At 39.7% G+C, this 17,898-nt stretch overlaps 1 protein-coding gene across 4 annotated transcripts in view; it reads right to left on the bottom strand.

Moving 5' to 3' along the window:
- Window positions 1-17,898, bottom strand: part of CELF2 (CUGBP Elav-like family member 2) — an 868,560-nt gene that overhangs the window by 540,759 nt on the left and 309,903 nt on the right. For 2 of the 4 annotated variants that reach the window (XM_055296484.2, XM_055296488.2), the window contains exon 1: window positions 521-614. The exons of 1 other annotated variant lie outside the window; for it this stretch is intronic. In XM_055296484.2, coding sequence (XP_055152459.1) covers window positions 521-573 — 53 coding nt within the window. In that variant the 5' untranslated portion in view covers window positions 574-614. Of the gene's footprint in view, window positions 1-520; window positions 615-17,898 lie in introns of those variants that run through there. One more of the 4 variants, XM_055296485.2, reaches the window with a different exon arrangement.

Genomic DNA, 17,898 nt, shown 5'->3' with positions numbered 1-17,898 from the left:
TAATTTCTGTATTTTTAGTAGAGACAGTGGTGGTTTTGCCATGTTGGCCAGGCTGGTCTCGAACTCCTGACCTCAAAGCAATCCATCCACCTTGGCCTCCCAAACTGCGGGATTATAGATGTGAGCCTCCGCACCCGGCCAAATTTCGCTTTTCTATCTGAAGTCCCAGAAAGTTGACCACATTCCACCTCACACCTTTAATGCCCCCCTAAAGCCCAAAAATTCAATATGAGGATCCCTTCCAGTGAGTCAGCTGGTGTCATTTAAATAAGACTGTCCTCCCTCATTTCCAAGGCTTCCCGACCTCCCCCCTGGGGTGAAACCTGAGGACCTCACGTTCACAGGCCACTCCTTACGCATCTGCCTCCGAACAGTCTTCCCACTAGCAGATCTGCGCATCCCTATACCCCACAAGGTGCATTTCAAGCAACCCCAATCACTTCTGCACAGGGGTGGGGCGGGAGCAGGGCCTTGGCTATGAACTCAAACCAGGATGCAAGAGAAAGCAAAGCAGGCCTACCTTAAAACTTTCCAGTTTTTCAGAGGATCCAAGTCAGAGACCAGGGAAACCATTGTCTAGCAGCCGGCTGAGGGCGAGTCCAGAGAGGAGGAGGCGGGGATGGGGTGCTGGGGAACAGACGGAGGATTCTGGACCCAGGCCGGGCCCTGGCGCCCCGCGGCTCCCTCCTTCCCGGGCTGACACGCACTTTTCCTGACTTCTCTCCACCCCGCAAATCAATCCTGCGCTCTCCTCCGTCCCACACCCGGCTCCCAGCTCCACACCACCTTTTAAAGCCCCGGTAATCTGCTCCAACTGATCAAATTTGACCTTTTTGTAGCCCACTTTATTCCGAGCACAGCTCTCACTTAAATCTCTCTTTATTAACACCGTCCTCCTTGGCTTTCTTTGGGAACAAACACAGATCAAGCCTGAAGCCTCTGGACTTTACCAGCAATCATTCACAGATTACTGCAAGCTGCAGCCTTCCCCTCCTTGGGGGTATTTCTCCTGCCTCGGAGATTTTGCTTTTCTTATTCCTGGCAGGAGACTGGTCAGGTTTCTTTCCTCCTTTTTTCGTGGCTTAGGCTCTGGGACTCTGACACTGGGCTTAGAGCTACCCTCAGAGGCTGTAACTACATTACTGTTAGGATTTGTTTTTTAAAAATAATTTGGAACAGGACTGCTAACAAGCTAGACTTTACTGTGTGTTTTCTGGCAGGGATTTTTTGCTACACTGCTCCCCCACCCTTTGCTGGCTTTCTTGTGTTTTTAAATAACATGAAGGAGGAAATGCAGAATCTCTTTAAACATGAAGAGAAAAGGGTATGGGCTCCCCCCTACACGCCCCCCACTTTGTATGTCTTGTCATTTATTGAGAACCAAACATCCTTCCAATACTCATTTGAAATTGTGCATGAGAGATGTTTTCAAATCTCCGGGCAGTATTGTTTTCCTGTACTGTTTGTTCAGAGTTCGTCTCCTTATCCCTCTGCCCTTGTATGGGTTCTTCGGGACTGTACTGATTTCTTATTTTCATAAGCACTGCCTCTTAAGCAGAGGCTTCTATGCTTGGAGGGTCCTGGTTTGAACTAAGACCTCTGCAGCTGAATCTCTTCCTCCTGCCCTCAGGATCCTGGAAGTAGCTGACCTTGAAATCATCTGGTCCGGTGGCTTCCAGACCGTGGCTGGCCAGCCCGTCAAGATTTCTGCTGCAGCTGCCTGCAATACGAGCTTTACTTGATAGTCTTTCTTTATATTAAATTCCTATTTTTCTTACACTTATTTTTAAAAGGGATTTTTAAAGTCATTCCCATAAATGGAAAATCAGCTTCACTGATCTTTGGTAGAAGGCAAATGCAGGGAATAACTAAAATAAAACAATTATTATTATGCCCGGACACTGAGACCAGCTAAAGGCTCTGATTTAGGTCTTTTTTTTTTTTTTCTCTTTGTTGCAGAGAGCTTACGCAATGTTAAGAGTGTTAAGAACATACCTGCACCAGCCAGAGACTTCCCTGAGAAGGAAGAGGGAAGACTGCAAGAAAACGTGTTGTGGTTCAGTGCTTTGTCATGTCCTTGTTACTTGAAAGCATCAGCCCGGAGGAAGGGTCCCAACTTCTTCCCTTCAAGCAGAGCCTTCTAAGAAAGGGTCTCTGTTCTTTCCTGGGGGGAAGACGCTCCCACAGGTTTTGGAAGCCGGCTACTTTTACTGTCAGAAAGTTTTTGCCGCTCCAAATGCCTGTCCCAGCATTTTAAATCCCTTTTTTACCACCCTGTTCTCCATGGACCCGTGGATCTTAAAATGTGCAGCTAACCCTCTGTTTAGATTTGTTTTCTCTTTAGCAGTCATGGATACTTTCCTTAATGGCTGTGAATGACTTTCTTCAGAAGTGCAACTGCCTTTAGACTAAAATTAAAAGAGAATTTCATACCTCGTACAAAAATCATTGCCTTTCTGGGACTTCAAGCTTCTTCCTGGGCTGTGTTATCCCACCGTGAATCTTAGACCACAGCGTAATCATGTGTAAACATTTACATAACACTTTTAATCCCCAAGTACTTCACCAAATGTGGGTAATAATAATAGCTTTTATATGGAGTGTACCTCCAAAGGGTTCCGGGTGCTTTGATAATTAATGAAATGTTTTTTCCCTTTAGAAAGTTAGCAAAAGAATACAAAAGATTATAATGAAATAGTTTCTGCAACTATAATGACATCATCCTCATCCTCAGCCCACGGCACCAGGGAGATTCAGGTCTGGGGAAGGGAGGGAAATGAGTTCTTAAGGCTTAGAGTTCAGGGTTAACGGAGGAAAGGGGGTGGGATTTGGCTTTTGGCCAAAGGACAAAAGGACAAACCCATTTTCGTAAATTATGAAATACAGTTTTAAAGCAGTTGTCTTTTCAAAAACTTTTTAAAGGTAGTCAGTAGAATGTTCCTTCAAATAAAATCTTGTACCAAGCTCAAGTACAGAAACAGATACAGTAGTAGCTAAAGTTTATTACTAGGTACTAGGAATGGTTCTAATTTCATTAGGTGTGTTGATTCATTCACTCCTCATAACCAACTTGTTTATGAGGTAAGTTATGAGTTGTACTCCCCATTTGTTAATGTAAATGAAGACATTTAGGCGTGCAGAAATTAAGGAACTGGCCTGAGCTCTCAGGGCCCTGAACTTAGAAGGGATGCCTGTGGACCCGGCGAGTAACCGCCACACAGCACTTCTTCCATCTGCTTGGGGGCTTTTTAAAAGGGATTTTTAAAGTCATTCCCATAAATGGAAAATCAGCTTCACTGGTCTTTGGTAGAAGGCAACTGCAGGGAACGACTAAAATAAAACAATTATTGTTATGCCCAGACCCTGGGGTGGGGATGGGATTGGGGTTAGGATCAGGATAAGGATGGGTAAGAGGAATCCCTGAGTCTCACAGATTCACTCCTAAGACCCTATAGAGAAACTCTAGAGTTTAGGAGGATAACGTTTGAAACCTACTTCCCAAAAGTATTTAGAGAGGAAGGAGAGAAATTATCTTTTAAAGGATGCATTGAGTCCAAGAAGGGCAGAATGTTTTGCCTTTCTTTTTCTTAATGTCAAGGTCCAAGTGTGTGTATGTTTATGTTTACATATACTGGATATTAATTCCATGCTATCATATACTGCAAATTTCTTTTTCCTTTTCCCTAAGTATTTCATTCCTGATTTCAATGGATCACACCTAATGGATCTGTTTCCTACTAAGAAATAGGCCATCAAGACAATTAATTCATCTTCAACAATGAGGGTGCTTCCTAAAAACAAACAAACGGAAATGTTGCCTTGTTCAAAACTGGGCCAACTATTTATCTGTAACACAGAAAGCAACAGTAAATTTTCTATTTATAAAAATGAGTTAGGTTCAGCCTTAATAAACTTCACCCCCGAATTATAGTTTTCTGCCATGTCACTCTATAAATTGTAAGAGTTCATTCTCTTTGTCTTCTTTTTCACAATTTTGATACATTTACCCCTTTACATCAAATTTATTTTTTTTGGCATTCATAATGATTCTTAAAGAGTCACCTCTCCTGAGAGTTCCCTATCTGTTAAAAAAAAAAAAAAGTTGAATCCATGTAACGCAACATTCATGATTGTCCTGATAGTACCAGCAACAAGACCCCTCACTTTCCTTTTCATAGAGCTAACATTTCTGTGATCTCCCTCCCGCCTCCTTTGGTTTCTTCCGTAGAGAAGCCAAAACCACAACCCAATTCCAAACAAAAATAAAGCCCACTGTTTGTACCTGCTCCATCCAAGCAAACCCAACCCTCTGAGCATGTGGTTTCCGCATGTGTTGGGGTTAGAGTCATGAGGGAAGTGTGGGAAAATGTGGAGTATCAGTCAGGAGGCAACACTAGGAGCCGAGGAATCTGCATTTCTATCAGACCTTGGCAGAGAGCACCCTGGGAAATGCAGACATAGAAGGTCAGGAGAACATCTCTCCTGGTTTTATGGCATCCCAGGTGGGCTTTCATGTGGTTGAGGATAATATCATTAGCACCAAAGGTGAAAAACCATGGAAGCTCATCCTATTTTAGCAGAAGAGTAGGATGGGCCTCGTGGCATGAATAAGCCAAACAAGGAAAAAGGCATTCACCATTGACTGTCAGTAAAGCCAACCATTTAATAAGGCTCCAGAAAGACAAGTGTGGTGTCTTAGTAAGTTGCTACCCCACAAAATGTCTAATTTCCTGATAGGGACTTTAAAAAAAAAAAAAACTGGTTTGTTAGGGAAGAAATACAACATTTTCTTTGTCATTTTTTCATTCGTCTTTCTTTGGGTGTCTCTGTTTCTTATAAACTGCAGTTTTCTTCCTAAGGATGTGATTATCCTAAACATTTTTTGTTTTTGTTGTTGTTTTGGAGAGGCTTGCTTTAAACTTATTTATTTCTAATTCTGTTACTTCCTGGTTTAAATTCTTTCCCTTTCCGGTTATCCTAGTTGTTTTTCTCTTCTTATTTTGCCGGCTCTTGCCTTCTTCTCAGGTGGGTAAGCTCTCTCTCTCTCCTCTTAAGAAAGTGAAATGACTAATTGGAAATGCATTCTCCTGCTGCAGAAGAAGATTTCCCAGTCCTGTTAACGTGCCAAAATTTTAAGGTTGGCAGATGGAGCGAGCTAAGAAACCCCAGCACTTGCTCTGGACCCTGGAAATAGGACCCAGCTTTCCATGCTTTCTGTAGCAAACCACGGCGTGGCAACAATGATAGGCAAGGGTTCCAAGATAAAATACAGCACACCCAGTGTGCATCAGATTTCAGAGAAACGACAAATAATTTTTAAGTTTAAGTATGGCCCTAACCATTGCATGCGATATACTTATACTAAAAAAAAAAAAAAAAAAAAGAAAGAAGAAAACATCGTCTTTTTATCTGAAATTCAACTTTGTGTTCCTCTGTTTTTATTTTCTAAATCTGGCAACCCTCTGCTAAATGGACTTTTAAATAAAAATTACCAGCATCACTGTGGTGATTATTTTTTATTTATGGAGGTTGGTAATGGTACCTTGACGTTATTGACTAGGCATCAAAATAAATTTATTTGTTCTTCAAGCTTTATATTGTTTTAGTTGTTATAAGCCAAACATAAAAAGGCCCTTCTGAGGTTGCTTTTTGAACAAAGCAGTGATAGGATCAAAATATGCCTATTTCTTCAAATACGGAAAATTAGGAAATTCCATACAGTCCTCTGATCCTAAGATTGGCTAGTTTAATGCATTTTTAAGTGTTGGTAATATTGATGTGTTGAGAAGCATTGAAACTGATGTTTTGTAAAACATGGGGGCATGTCTATATTATATTTATTTTATGCACAGTGACTTGGCAGTTAATGTAGCGGCTATGTTTTCTAATTTTTTTTTTCCCAAGCATCAGCTTCCACTGTAAAAAATCTGCACCTGAATAGTTAGCCATTAATCTTGAGTTACATAAAATGTGTTTTGTACATATCCTCACTTTAATGATGTCTTTAGAGACAAACTTCCAAAGATGGCTTTTTTCTTTCTCTTTTTTAGATAAATGAATGTAACTTTAATGGAATTTCAAGTGCTTTCGTGTTTTGCTCACAAAACCTGATACAGTGAAAAGTCTATGAACAAAGATACATGTTTTGGTCCTTCATCAATGACTTAGGAATTGCTATTATGGGACATTTGATAAGCTAAAAAAAAAAAAAATCTGAAGGGCCTCTAAAGAGACAGCTTCAAAACCTGCTACATGTATGTGAAAGACCCAGTGCATTATTTGGGGGCCACATATGTGTCTGACATTTTCTGCTAGTGCTAAGGCTCTCCTAACAATTGGGAAGGAATGCTTTTTTCATTTGGAATCTTGGTCAGCTGAACAGGAGGGTAAAATGGATTAAAGCCAGGGGAAGGGGAATGTTGGATCTCTGCCAGGCATATTTTAAAGTGAGAAAGGAAGAGAGGAAGGAGACTCACACCCAGCCAGCTGCTTTTCATACCATTCAAAGGAATCACAGGCCAAATTTGGTACATACAGTAGGGGGGAAAAAAGAGCTTTAACTCGTATAGTGCCAGGGGAGATGAGATTTTCAAAGCTGTGTCATGTTCTTCTTTTAATTTCTAGTCTGCCTTTGTTAGCACACAGGGCTCACATCCACAGGGACAAAGGAATACTCAAAGGAAAAATGTGTGGCTCAGATAGTCTCCATATCATAGGCCAGGGATTCACACCAGAAACATTGATCTTACAGTCTTTTTTGGTTTCGTTTTTCTTTGAATGACAGCTTCAGATTGTTCTGGTTTTTGTATGCTTACAAACAGGACTCCTCATCTGTTTTTAAGAGGGAAATCTAAGTTTTCAAGGAAAGCCAAATACAGTTGCCAAGTTGCCAGTCAAAGAAACAACGTCAACACCTGCTCGTAGAGATGGAAATTCCTAACCTGGACTATTGCCCTTGAAGTATCATGAGAAAAAGATAAGCCTTCCATTATTACCCACTCACCACTCCCCCACAAAAAGTCCAGCAGACCTAATTAAAGTTAAAATGTACGACAAATTCACTTGAAGACAGATCTAAAAACTAACTTGTTAATTTAATTCAAGGTGGTAACCACTGCGCACAAATATTGATTGATTATTGATTGATTACATAAAGCATTTGTTGAGCAATCAAATAATCCGTTTAGCATGTCAAAACATTTTCCGATTTGGCTACTAGGTAAGGCAGTACTTCCCACTGTGGTGAGGAACCTCTCTCCCTCCCTCCCTCCCTCCTTCCTTCCCTCCCTTCCTTCCTTTCTTCCTTCCTTCTTCCCTCCTTCTTCCCTCCCTCCCTCCTTTCTTCCTTCCTTCTTCCCTCCTTCTTCCCTCCCTCCTTCCTTTCTTCCTTCCTTCTTCCCTCCTTCTTCCCTCCCTCCCTTCCTTCCTCCCTCCCTCGTTCCTCCCACTTTCCTTCCTTCCTTCTTCCCTCCTTCTTCCCTCCCTCCCTTCCTTCCTCCCTCCCTCGTTCCTCCCTCTTTCCTTCCTTCCTTCCTCCCTCCTTCCTCCTTCCCTCCCTCCTTCCTCCCTCTCTCCTTCCTTCCTCCCTTTCTCCCTCCTTCCGTCTCCCTTCCTTCTCCTTTCCTTCTCCCTTCCCTTCCTCCTTCTCTCCTTCCTTCCTCCCTCCTTCCTCCTTCCCTCCCTCCTTCCTCCCTCTCTCCTTCCTTCCTCCCTTTCTCCCTCCTTCCGTCTCCCTTCCTTCTCCTTTCCTTCTCCCTTCCCTTCCTCCTTCTCTCCTTCCTTCCTCCCTCCTTCCTCCTTCCCTCCCTCTTTCCTCCCTCTCTCCTTCCTTCCTCCCTCCTTCCTTCCTCCCTTTCTCCCTCCTTCCTTCTCCCTTCCTTCTCCTTTCCTTCTCCCTTCCCTTCCTCCTTCTCTCCTTCCTTCTTTCCTTCAAAGTTTTTGATTCATTGTAGACCAGTACTTTTGTTAAATACAAATAAAATCGAGCTATTAGGAAAACAATATAAACCCCATTAAGAAAAATATTGGATTAACAGCCATAAAATTACTCTGTCAAATTGCTATGCATTTCCAAATTCTTACTCCTAATCATCGTAAACTGTAATAAACAATCCACAGACCAGCGCTGGTCCACTTTTGACACCCTGGGAAGCCCTGATAAAACGTATTCCCCTACAATAAGAAAACAATTCACGGAGACTTTTAAAGAATCATTTTAGGATCTATGCTGAACTAGCTTTATAATCTAAGGTGAATAGAAACTATATCCATTTACACTATTGATGAAAAGAAAAAAATACACTAAACTATTCCAGTAAAAAATGAAAAGTTTACCTCAATGATCTCAGTAGTCACCCGATGCCAAACATTTCTAAAGTCATAATTTAATGAGAAATTTAAAAATTATTTATAATTACATGAATGATTTAAAAGTTGGGACATGAGTCCATTGAAAATACATCTTTGTTTACTGGCAAAGTTGGAAATTGGTAGCTGTACCCCGGCTGCAACTGGTTTCTTGAATTCCTATATATATATAAATTTTTTTTTGCCACATTAAAGAGAGGAAAACAAAGCTCACCTGCTAGTTTACCACACTCAATCTATAAAAATCTCAATGACTTCCCCCAGAAAGCTATGTAGACTGTAAAATATTTCAGAGTGTTTCTAACATAATTTCTGCTATTGTACGTCAATTTTTTTTAGATCACTAAACAATTGAGACGGAGTTGTAAGTAGAAAGATCTAAAATGAAAATAGAGACTTTTATTGAATGAATACATAAAATTTAGTATGTATCAGGGAATGTTCTAAAGGTTTACAAAAACTAGCCCACTAAACACTAAACACTCGTAACAATCTCTGAGGTATGCTCTATTTTAGTCTTCATTTTATAGGCGAGGAAACTAAGCACAGATAGGGTAAAGGATATTGTAGTTTGAGGCCAAATTTGAAGCCAGGTGATCTAGCTTGAGAGTCCTGCTGAATTCCTTACAGAAAGGGCATCTTCTAACTGACAATCAAAAAGAAGGATAAATAAGGCATCTTTAGAATCATACGGATCATTCAATTGTCCAACTGAATGAACATTGTGATTTAAATAAATATTTTCCATGAACATAATTAATTCATAGAACATGGTAGAAGGCAGAAACCATAGGTTTAACCTTAGATCACTGAAGATTCATTGGTAATCCTTTCACCATTTACCACTCCTTTTAAAAACCAAATCTGTGTTCTTTGAGCAAGACAGCTATAGTACTATCACGACCACTTGCTTGCCGTAATACCTTTCTTTGTAAATATCTATCCCTAATTTGTCCTTTATAAAGGAAAATAATTCCCACCTTAGCTCTCATATATGTATCATGTAATATACTCTATCAGAATTTATAGAAGGATCAATGGTTTTTCAGGTGTAGGCAACAGAAACTATGCAAGCATTTCCAGAATCCAGAGAAGAATTAGTATTGTCATATATAAATCAAAGCCTATATACATAAAAGTACTGTTATGAGGGAGACATTCCCAAGGGGTAAAGGACAGAGCTAGACAACAATATTTACAGTAGGGTTCTGTTAGCACAAACTTTAACAAATACATAACGGGAATACAAAACTTGAATATAAAAACTAATAGACGATTTTAAAAAACCATAACAGAAACTGGAATAATTACTCAACTAATGTCATATGAAATATTATGAGAACGCTGTGGAGGTAAAAAGATTAGATCTTCAATTCATATTCAAAACCAAAATAAATAAGAGACAGAAAAGTTAAATGTACAAAGTGAAGCCATAGAAAATTAGAGAAAAATATAAGGAAGGCAAATTTTTGTCTTGATAATTTCTTTTCTTGCATTTGTGTGAAAGCATTTATAAAGAACAATTTTAAATAAAATGCAATTAAAAATATAAAGAAAAGTTCACATTTGAGTTCATAAAAATCTGTTTATCAAAAACATCATGTATAACAGTAAAAATGAAAGACAAATTAAGAAATATATATGGATCTGTTAAAGAGCAAAACCCTGTGGATACAATAATAGATAATATGTATGCAAAAGCCCAAATCAGAAAATGTATGGAGGAAGAAATTCAAATGAAACAATGCATATAAAAACTATATCTATAAGAATCAAGAAATATAAGTTAAAACAAAATGCAATATAGCATTTTACCCATCAAATATAGGTAATGACACAATGAGGTACAATGAAATAGGCCCACTCATATATGGCTGGTGAGTGTTTCAATTGCTGTCCAGAAAGCAATTTGGTAGCATGTATCAAAAACTAAAAACAATGTTATATTTGACACAGGATTTTTCTTTCTAAAAGTTTTCTTCTTAAAGGTTTATGTGCAGGATATTCATAGTAGTATTAATTATATTAATAAGCTATCAGAGGCAACTTAGTGTCTAATAATTTAATGTGGGTTAAATACATATGTGTATGACGTATCTATAAAACTGGATATTATGAAACAATCAAAAACTTGTTTTGGTGGAATGACTTAGAAATACTTTCAAAATGAAATAACTGATCAAAAGGCACAAAATATTACACAGAATGTGATATCAATATTTTGTACTGCTACCAGGACTGCAAACTCAACTGCCCGTAGTCCCCAGAGAGGAACCATAGAGGTACCGTGGACAGGGAAGTTGTCGATTAAAATGCAACAGTATTTTTTTTCTCTTGCTTTTCTAGAAACATTCAGCTTTCTTGGTCTAGCTTTGTCTTTTGCAATCATCTTTCCTCCCCACAACACCCATATTTCTTTCCTCTTACTCTAATTGAAGACAAGCCACAGAAAAATCTCTAGGGTAAGACAGCGTAATAACCGGCAAGACAACTCAGTACCAACAAAGGGCAAGCAGGAGTGGGTGTGGGAAGCAGGAGAGAGGCGCTCTCTGAAGATAGGGGCCCTAACCCAGCTCCAATCTGTCCACGCCACTGTAGACTGGAGCCCAGACAAAAACGCATTGAGGGCCGGGCGCGGTGGCTCACGCTTGTAATCCCAGCACTTTGGGAGGCCGAGGCGGGTGGATCACGAGGTCAGGAGATCGAGACCACGGTGAAACCCCGTCTCTACTAAAAATACAAAAAATTAGCCGGGCGTGGTGGCGGGCGCCTGTAGTCCCAGCTACTCGGAGAGGCTGAGGCAGGAGAATGGCGTGAACCCGGGAGGCGGAGCTTGCAGTGAGCCGAGATCGCGCCACTGCACTCCAGCCTGGGCGACAGAGTGAGACTCGGTCTCAAAAAAAAAAAAAAAAAAAAAAAAAAAAACGCATTGAGGTGCTTCCACTTTTTGACTTCCAACATTCATACTTATATGTGCAAATGGAAAAAAATACTGGAAAGAGACTGGGCAGGGTGGCTCACACCTGTAATCCTAGCACTTTGGGAGGCTAAGGTGGGCAGGTCACCTGAGGTCAGGAGTTCGAGATCAGCCTGGCCAATGTGGCGAAACCCCATCTGTACTAAAAATACAAAGATTAGCTGGGCGTGGTGGCACACGCTGGTGATCTCAGCTACTTGGGAGGGTGAGGCACGAGAATCGCTTGAATCTGGGAGGTGGAGGTTGCAGTGAGCCAAGACTGCACCATTGCACTCCAGCCTGGGTGACAGAGCGAGACTCCATCTCAAAAAAAAAAAAAAAAAAAAGATGGAAAGAAATATACAAAAGTGATACAATTATTGGTATAATTTCAATCATTTAATTTTATTTTCTTCATACCTTTCCTTATTTACTAAGTTATTTCCATATATTTCTTTCTATAATCAGAAAACCAGGACCATTCTCATATTATTCTATTTAGTCACACTTTTAGGAGGTACAAAGTAGTTTTAGAAAAAAAAAGAAAGGTCCTATTTTGAAGTTTGCCTCTGACCTCCTATTTTGAAATATATCCACACAGCTACATTCTTATAGACTGTTGTTATTTGTACAAACATTTCTTACTTGTCTGAAGCTTCTTTGAAAAGCAGGGCTTCAAAAATTTGTCTAATTTTTCTCCCTTATGGCTTGCACTAATCATTTTTGGCCTCATTTTCAGCAAATCATATCTAATGTCCTCAAGTATTTCTAGGTGATGTTAAGCAATTTTCTAATTTAGTGGTAGAGTCTATAGGTGATACGATTTTGACAGTTCACTGGCCAAAGTGTCTTTTATTATAGAAAATATTAGGACATCCCATAATGATTTGAACCAGTACGGCTTTGGAAGCAGAAAAGAAGGCTTTAAGGTTTAAGCTAGCACTGCCATGCCATCTCTGGGACACATGCTTCTCTGGATAGTCACCTTATAAATGGGGATTTAAAAAAGAAAGGGGACTATAGAATGTAGCCAACCAGTGCAGTACTCGATCTAGGAAAAAAGAATGTAGCAAGCTCAGCTGACTGAGGGTAATGATAAAATAACTGGGAAAAACTACAGAGCCCTGACTTTACGTAGGGACAAAGAATGCTTTTCACAAAGCTCAAAATGAATTAATTACAGAATCACTGCTGTACATGAACAATACTCTTTATATACCTCTGCCTTCGGGTGTCTTCTATTTGAAAGCTAAGGCTTCCTGAGAAATACGCTTGTTTGACCATTTCTCTCCTGTTTATAAAGTTTGCGTTTTATGAAAATTGGGAAACCGGGGAGAAAAAGCTTGAGTTCACTTTTAACCAGCTGTTGTTTTTTTCTAATTTCTCTGTTTTACTCTAAGTATGTTCTGTTTTTAAAAGTATTAAATGAAAGCAAAAATGAAAATTGTTGATAGCATAAAAACAACGGTATCCTAGCTATTAGGCCAGCATTACTGGACCAGAAACCATTATAATTCATTTTCAAAAAAAGGCTTGATATAACCTTTAAATAAGAATTTGTGTGTGTGTGTGTGTGTGTGTGTGTGATATCAAACCTTAAGGACTTTCTTTCCACCGAAGCATTAAAAAGTGAGAATTCTGATTTCTGGTTGACAATGTTTCAATGAATATGTCACTTTATAATTACAAATGCAAGGGAGGAACTTTTTATAACTGAATATTTAACACATATTAAAGTTTTAACACACGCCACATAATTGTTGTCTGAGATTGTCCATGAAGTGGGTATCTCAAATCATTCACTTGAAAACTGAAAATAATTTTCTGAGATGAGCTCACTATGAAAACAGGGATATGACCAGCTGCCCTGTAGCTTTTCCTTCCCTGCACTCCTGTGTTTGTGCATGTGTGTCTACGTGTGTGTGTTTTAATAACATAATCCTTATAGGCAAATAAAGATCAAAAGGAGTAGATGGTAAATATTCCCTGGAGAGGCAGGAGGTAGAGAATGGTTAAATTCACTGTTTTTCAGATTTTCACTTTGCTTAATTCTAGAACACTTCTTATTCCTGTAGCACCTCTTCAAGTGAGATGGCAGACCACCTCAGGATGGAAATGTATTTCTTCACCCCTCTGTCTACTTCCCTGTGACCTCCTGCAAATAAGGTGAGGCTGTTTATTTTCCCACTTGATTTCCATTCTTTGAGTTGAATCACAGAATGTAGCAAACTTGTAATAGCAGATTGAGAAATATAGAACTATTTCAAGGGTTTGTGGTTTATAACTTCCTTTTAAAAGAATTAACCCTTTCTAGGAATTTTTTTTTTTTCAAATGGATCACAAGTGTGACAGAAGACTTCTCATCATCCTGATCTGCATTATGATTGGCTTACTGGGTGCCTTTCTGATGTGGTAGTCCAGGGTCATTTTTTACTCCAGCTTGTAAATACCCAAGACCAGAAATCTATAGGTATAGAGAGTCCAAAGGAGATTTCTCTTCATGATAACCCTTAACATGGGCATTGTCTCATGTAATGCTCACAGAAGCATGATGAGGCATGTATTGTCCCTGTGTCACTGAGGAAATGAAAACATAGCCAAAGTAGCCCTGCCAGTAGACAGTGGTGCAATTGTGGGCAATTCCAGCTCCTGTGTGGCTGACCCCGGAGCCAGTGCTTTACCAGAGGTTTTCCACCTTGGCCTTGACCTTTTGTTTTATTTATTTATTTTTCCAATTTTGGAGGTTCCACTTGCAGAAAACATTTCTTTTTAAATTAGTTTTTTTCTAACTGACAAATAAAAATGATATCTATTTATGATATACAACCTGACGTTTTGATATATGTATGCACTGTGGAATGGCTAAATCAAGCCCATTCACATATCTATTACCTCACATACTTTGCATTCTTTTGTGGTGAGAACACTTAAATTCTACATTCTCAGCAATTTTCAAGTGTAAAATACATTGAATACATTTACTATACACTGCATGTTGTGCAGTGGACCTCTTGAACTTTTCTCCTAACTGAAGTTTCGTGTCCTTTGACCAACTTCTCTCCAATTTCTTCCCCCATCCCTCCCATGCTCTAGTAACCACCCTTCTACTCTCTGCTTCTATGAGATAGTTTTTTGTGAATTCTACACGTAAGGGAGACCATGCAATGTTTGTTTTTCTATGCCTGGCTTACTTCACTTAACATAATGTCCTCCAAGTTCATCCATGTTGTCACAAATAACAGGATCTCCTTCTTTTTTTAAGGTTAAATAGTATTATATTTAAGGTTAAATATCATATTATATATTAATAATATGTGTTATTATTATAAATTATTATATATTAATATATATTATTATATTACATACATTATATATAATTATATATAATAATATAATATATAATAATCACATAATTATCAATAATTATTTATTATTAATTAATTAATAATAAATAATTATTTTAAAAATTATTAATAAACAATATACAATAATTATATAATAATATATTAATATATAATAATATATATTAATAATATATGTTATATATTAAGGTTAAATAGTATTAATAGTATATATATATATAAACATTTTTAAAATCCATTTACCTGTTGTTTGACACTGAGGTTGACTTCATATCTTGGCTATTGTGAACTGAGCTGAAATGAACATGGGAGAGCAGATATCTCTTCAACATATTGATTTTATTTCCTTTGGATATATAGCCAGTAGTGTGATTGCTAGATCATATCATAATTCTGTCTGGGCTGGGAACTTTTAAAATCCCAATGTCCATGGCACACTCCAGACAATATTGAGATAGAACCTCAGAGGCTGGCATCCAGGTGTCAGTATTATTTAAAACTTCCAGGTGATGCTGATATAAAGGGTGGGTTGGGTGCCACTGCATTACATGGATTCCTGATTGATCACCATGAGGAATCAAAATGAGAATTTGCTGTAACTCAAACTTGAGTGAAATACATATGGAATTTTATGCATATTCATCTTATATTTGACAGTAATCTTTCATAATGCAAATTTAATGGAATTTGACTTGAAAAAGGTAAGACTATATAATTAAGCACTTTCAACTGTAGTGTTTTCTATTGTAACTGAGCACTTTGGTTGTAGATATTCATGGATCCAAGCCTACCTATATGAAGTCTGGCTGTAGTGGTGAGGCCATGTGGAAGGCAGGTTGCAAACTCTATCAGCCTCCTGTACAGGTGATGATGTGGACAGGAGACAGGGAATTACTAGGTAGAAGAGGGCAGTTACCCTGCAAAGGCCCCACCTGCAAAACAGGAATCCTATGGCCCTAAATAGGAACAGGTATTCCTGTTTTTGTGCCCAAAAGTTGCCTTTTGGCCTGTCACACCTCCCTATCCTATACCCATATAAACCCCAAACTGCTGGCTCCACAAGGAGAGACGAACAGAAGAGCAGAAGAACAGCAGAATGGAATGGCAAAGAGAAGAGAAGGAGTGTCTGAACATTGACAAGACTCTGGCTGGGGATGGTCAGAGAGGAGATTAGCTGCTAGACGGCCACACTGCAGGGGAAGATCATTTTCCCACTCCATCCCCCTTCCAGCTCCCCATCCATCTCACCAAGAGCCAACTCCACCACTCAATAAAACCTTACATTCATCTTTCAAGTCTGTGTGCAACCTGATTCTTCCTGGATGCTGGACAAGGACTTGGGTATTAAGAGGGCACTGAGCTGGTTAACACTTAAGCTGTTCACGGACAACAAGGCTAGCACTGTAACACATCCACTGGGGCATTGGGAGTCACAGACAACCACCCGTAGATGCTGCCGTGGGGCTGGAACCCAGGGTTGCTCACCCCGGCTCCTACATCTGTCCATCTGTGTGCTCCCCAAACTGTAAGGAGTTTGAGCACACACAGCGCCAGAACAAATGAGCCACATCCCTGTTGCTCATCCTGCAAGGGGGTTCGGGGAACTCTCCCATTTCAGTGAGATGGGTTGAAATGTATTTAGTTGAATATCTGGAGCCATCTAAACCTCAGAAATAAAACCCCAGTTGACCTAAAGTCAGCAAGGTAGAGGTCATGACCTCCAGTTCTTTTTTATTTTATTTTTTATTTTTTTAGATGGAGTCTTGCTCTGTTGCCAGCCTGGAGTGCAGTGGCAGGATCTCGGCTCACTGCAAGCTCCGCCTCCCAGGTTTAAGCGATTCTCCTGCCTCAGCCTCCCGAGTAGCTGGGACTACAGGTGTGAGCCACCACGCCCAGCTCCTTTTTTTGTGTGTTTTTAGTAGAGACAGGGTTTCACCATGTTGCCAGGATGGTCTTAATCTCTTGACACTGTGATCCACCCACCTCGGCCTCCCAAAGTGCTGGGATTACAGGCATGAGCCACTGCGCCCAGCCCCATGACCTGAAGTTCTTATTTTGTTTGAGAGCACCTCTGCTTGGAGACTGAAGATTGTTGCTTAGAACTTCAACTGCAGAGCATTCAGGTCTTCTGGAAATAATACTGCATTCATTTCCTGGGGCCACTGTCACAAAGTCCCACAAACTGAGTGCCTTGAAAACAGAATTTTATTGTCTCATAGTTCTGGAGGGTGGAAGTCTAAGATCAAGGTGTCAGTATTGGCAGGTTGGTTCCTTCTGAGGCTGTGAGGGAGAATCTGTTCTGCCACTCTCTGAGCTTCTGGTAGCCTCAGGCATCCCTTGGTTTGTAGAAGGCCATCTTCTTCATGGGTTCTCCCTCTGTACTTTCCCTCTATACCTTCCTGTACCTGTACCTGTCTCCGTGTTCGAATTCTCGCCTTTGCTAAGGACACAGTCACACTGGATTATGGCTCACCCTAATGACCTCAACTTGTGCATCTGCAAAGACTCTATTTCAAATAAGGTCACATTCATAGATACTGCAAGTTAGGACTTCAATATGATCTTGGGGGACTCATTTCAGCCCATAACAAATCTTTTCTGCCACCCAAAAGAAGTCAGGACTAACCAGAAAGAGTGAAAACCCTTCATGAGAGGAAATTTCTTAATGTTTCTGAAAAAAGAAACATTGAGTTGTTTCTAAATGTTTAAAAAGAGATACATCCTACCTTAAACCTATATAGGATTTTACAGACTATAAAACATACTCATGATCCTCACAGTAACCCTTTAAATCTACTAAATACATTTATAGTCAGTATGTTTAATTAAACACTTTAAGGTCACATTCATAAGGGAGGGTCCATGGCTGAACTTCAGTCAGACAATCCCATTCATGTTTACTGCTCTCCCCAAATAAATGAGCAGTCCAATCTGACTCATCACAGACCAGGGGGCATGATGGCTTAGAAACCTCAGACTAACCTAGCTGACGTCACAAAGGACCTGAAAGGTCTGGTCACAAGAGTGCAAAGGAAGGTGAATAAATCCTCCTTCAGAAAGTGGCACATTCAGACTGAGACGCTGAGGAAGAAAGGAAAACACTGCTACCACTTGGTGGGCTTCCCATAAAGATTGTTTATTGGCAAGTGGGGAAGGACATGATGATGGTTTATTTTGTGTTATCTAGACTGGGCTATGGGGTGCCCAGATTAA

Source organism: Symphalangus syndactylus, chromosome 10, assembly GCF_028878055.3.
Source record: "Symphalangus syndactylus isolate Jambi chromosome 10, NHGRI_mSymSyn1-v2.1_pri, whole genome shotgun sequence".
Classification (NCBI taxonomy): domain Eukaryota; kingdom Metazoa; phylum Chordata; class Mammalia; order Primates; family Hylobatidae; genus Symphalangus; species Symphalangus syndactylus.
This window is presented reverse-complemented; position numbering and strand designations above follow the sequence as displayed.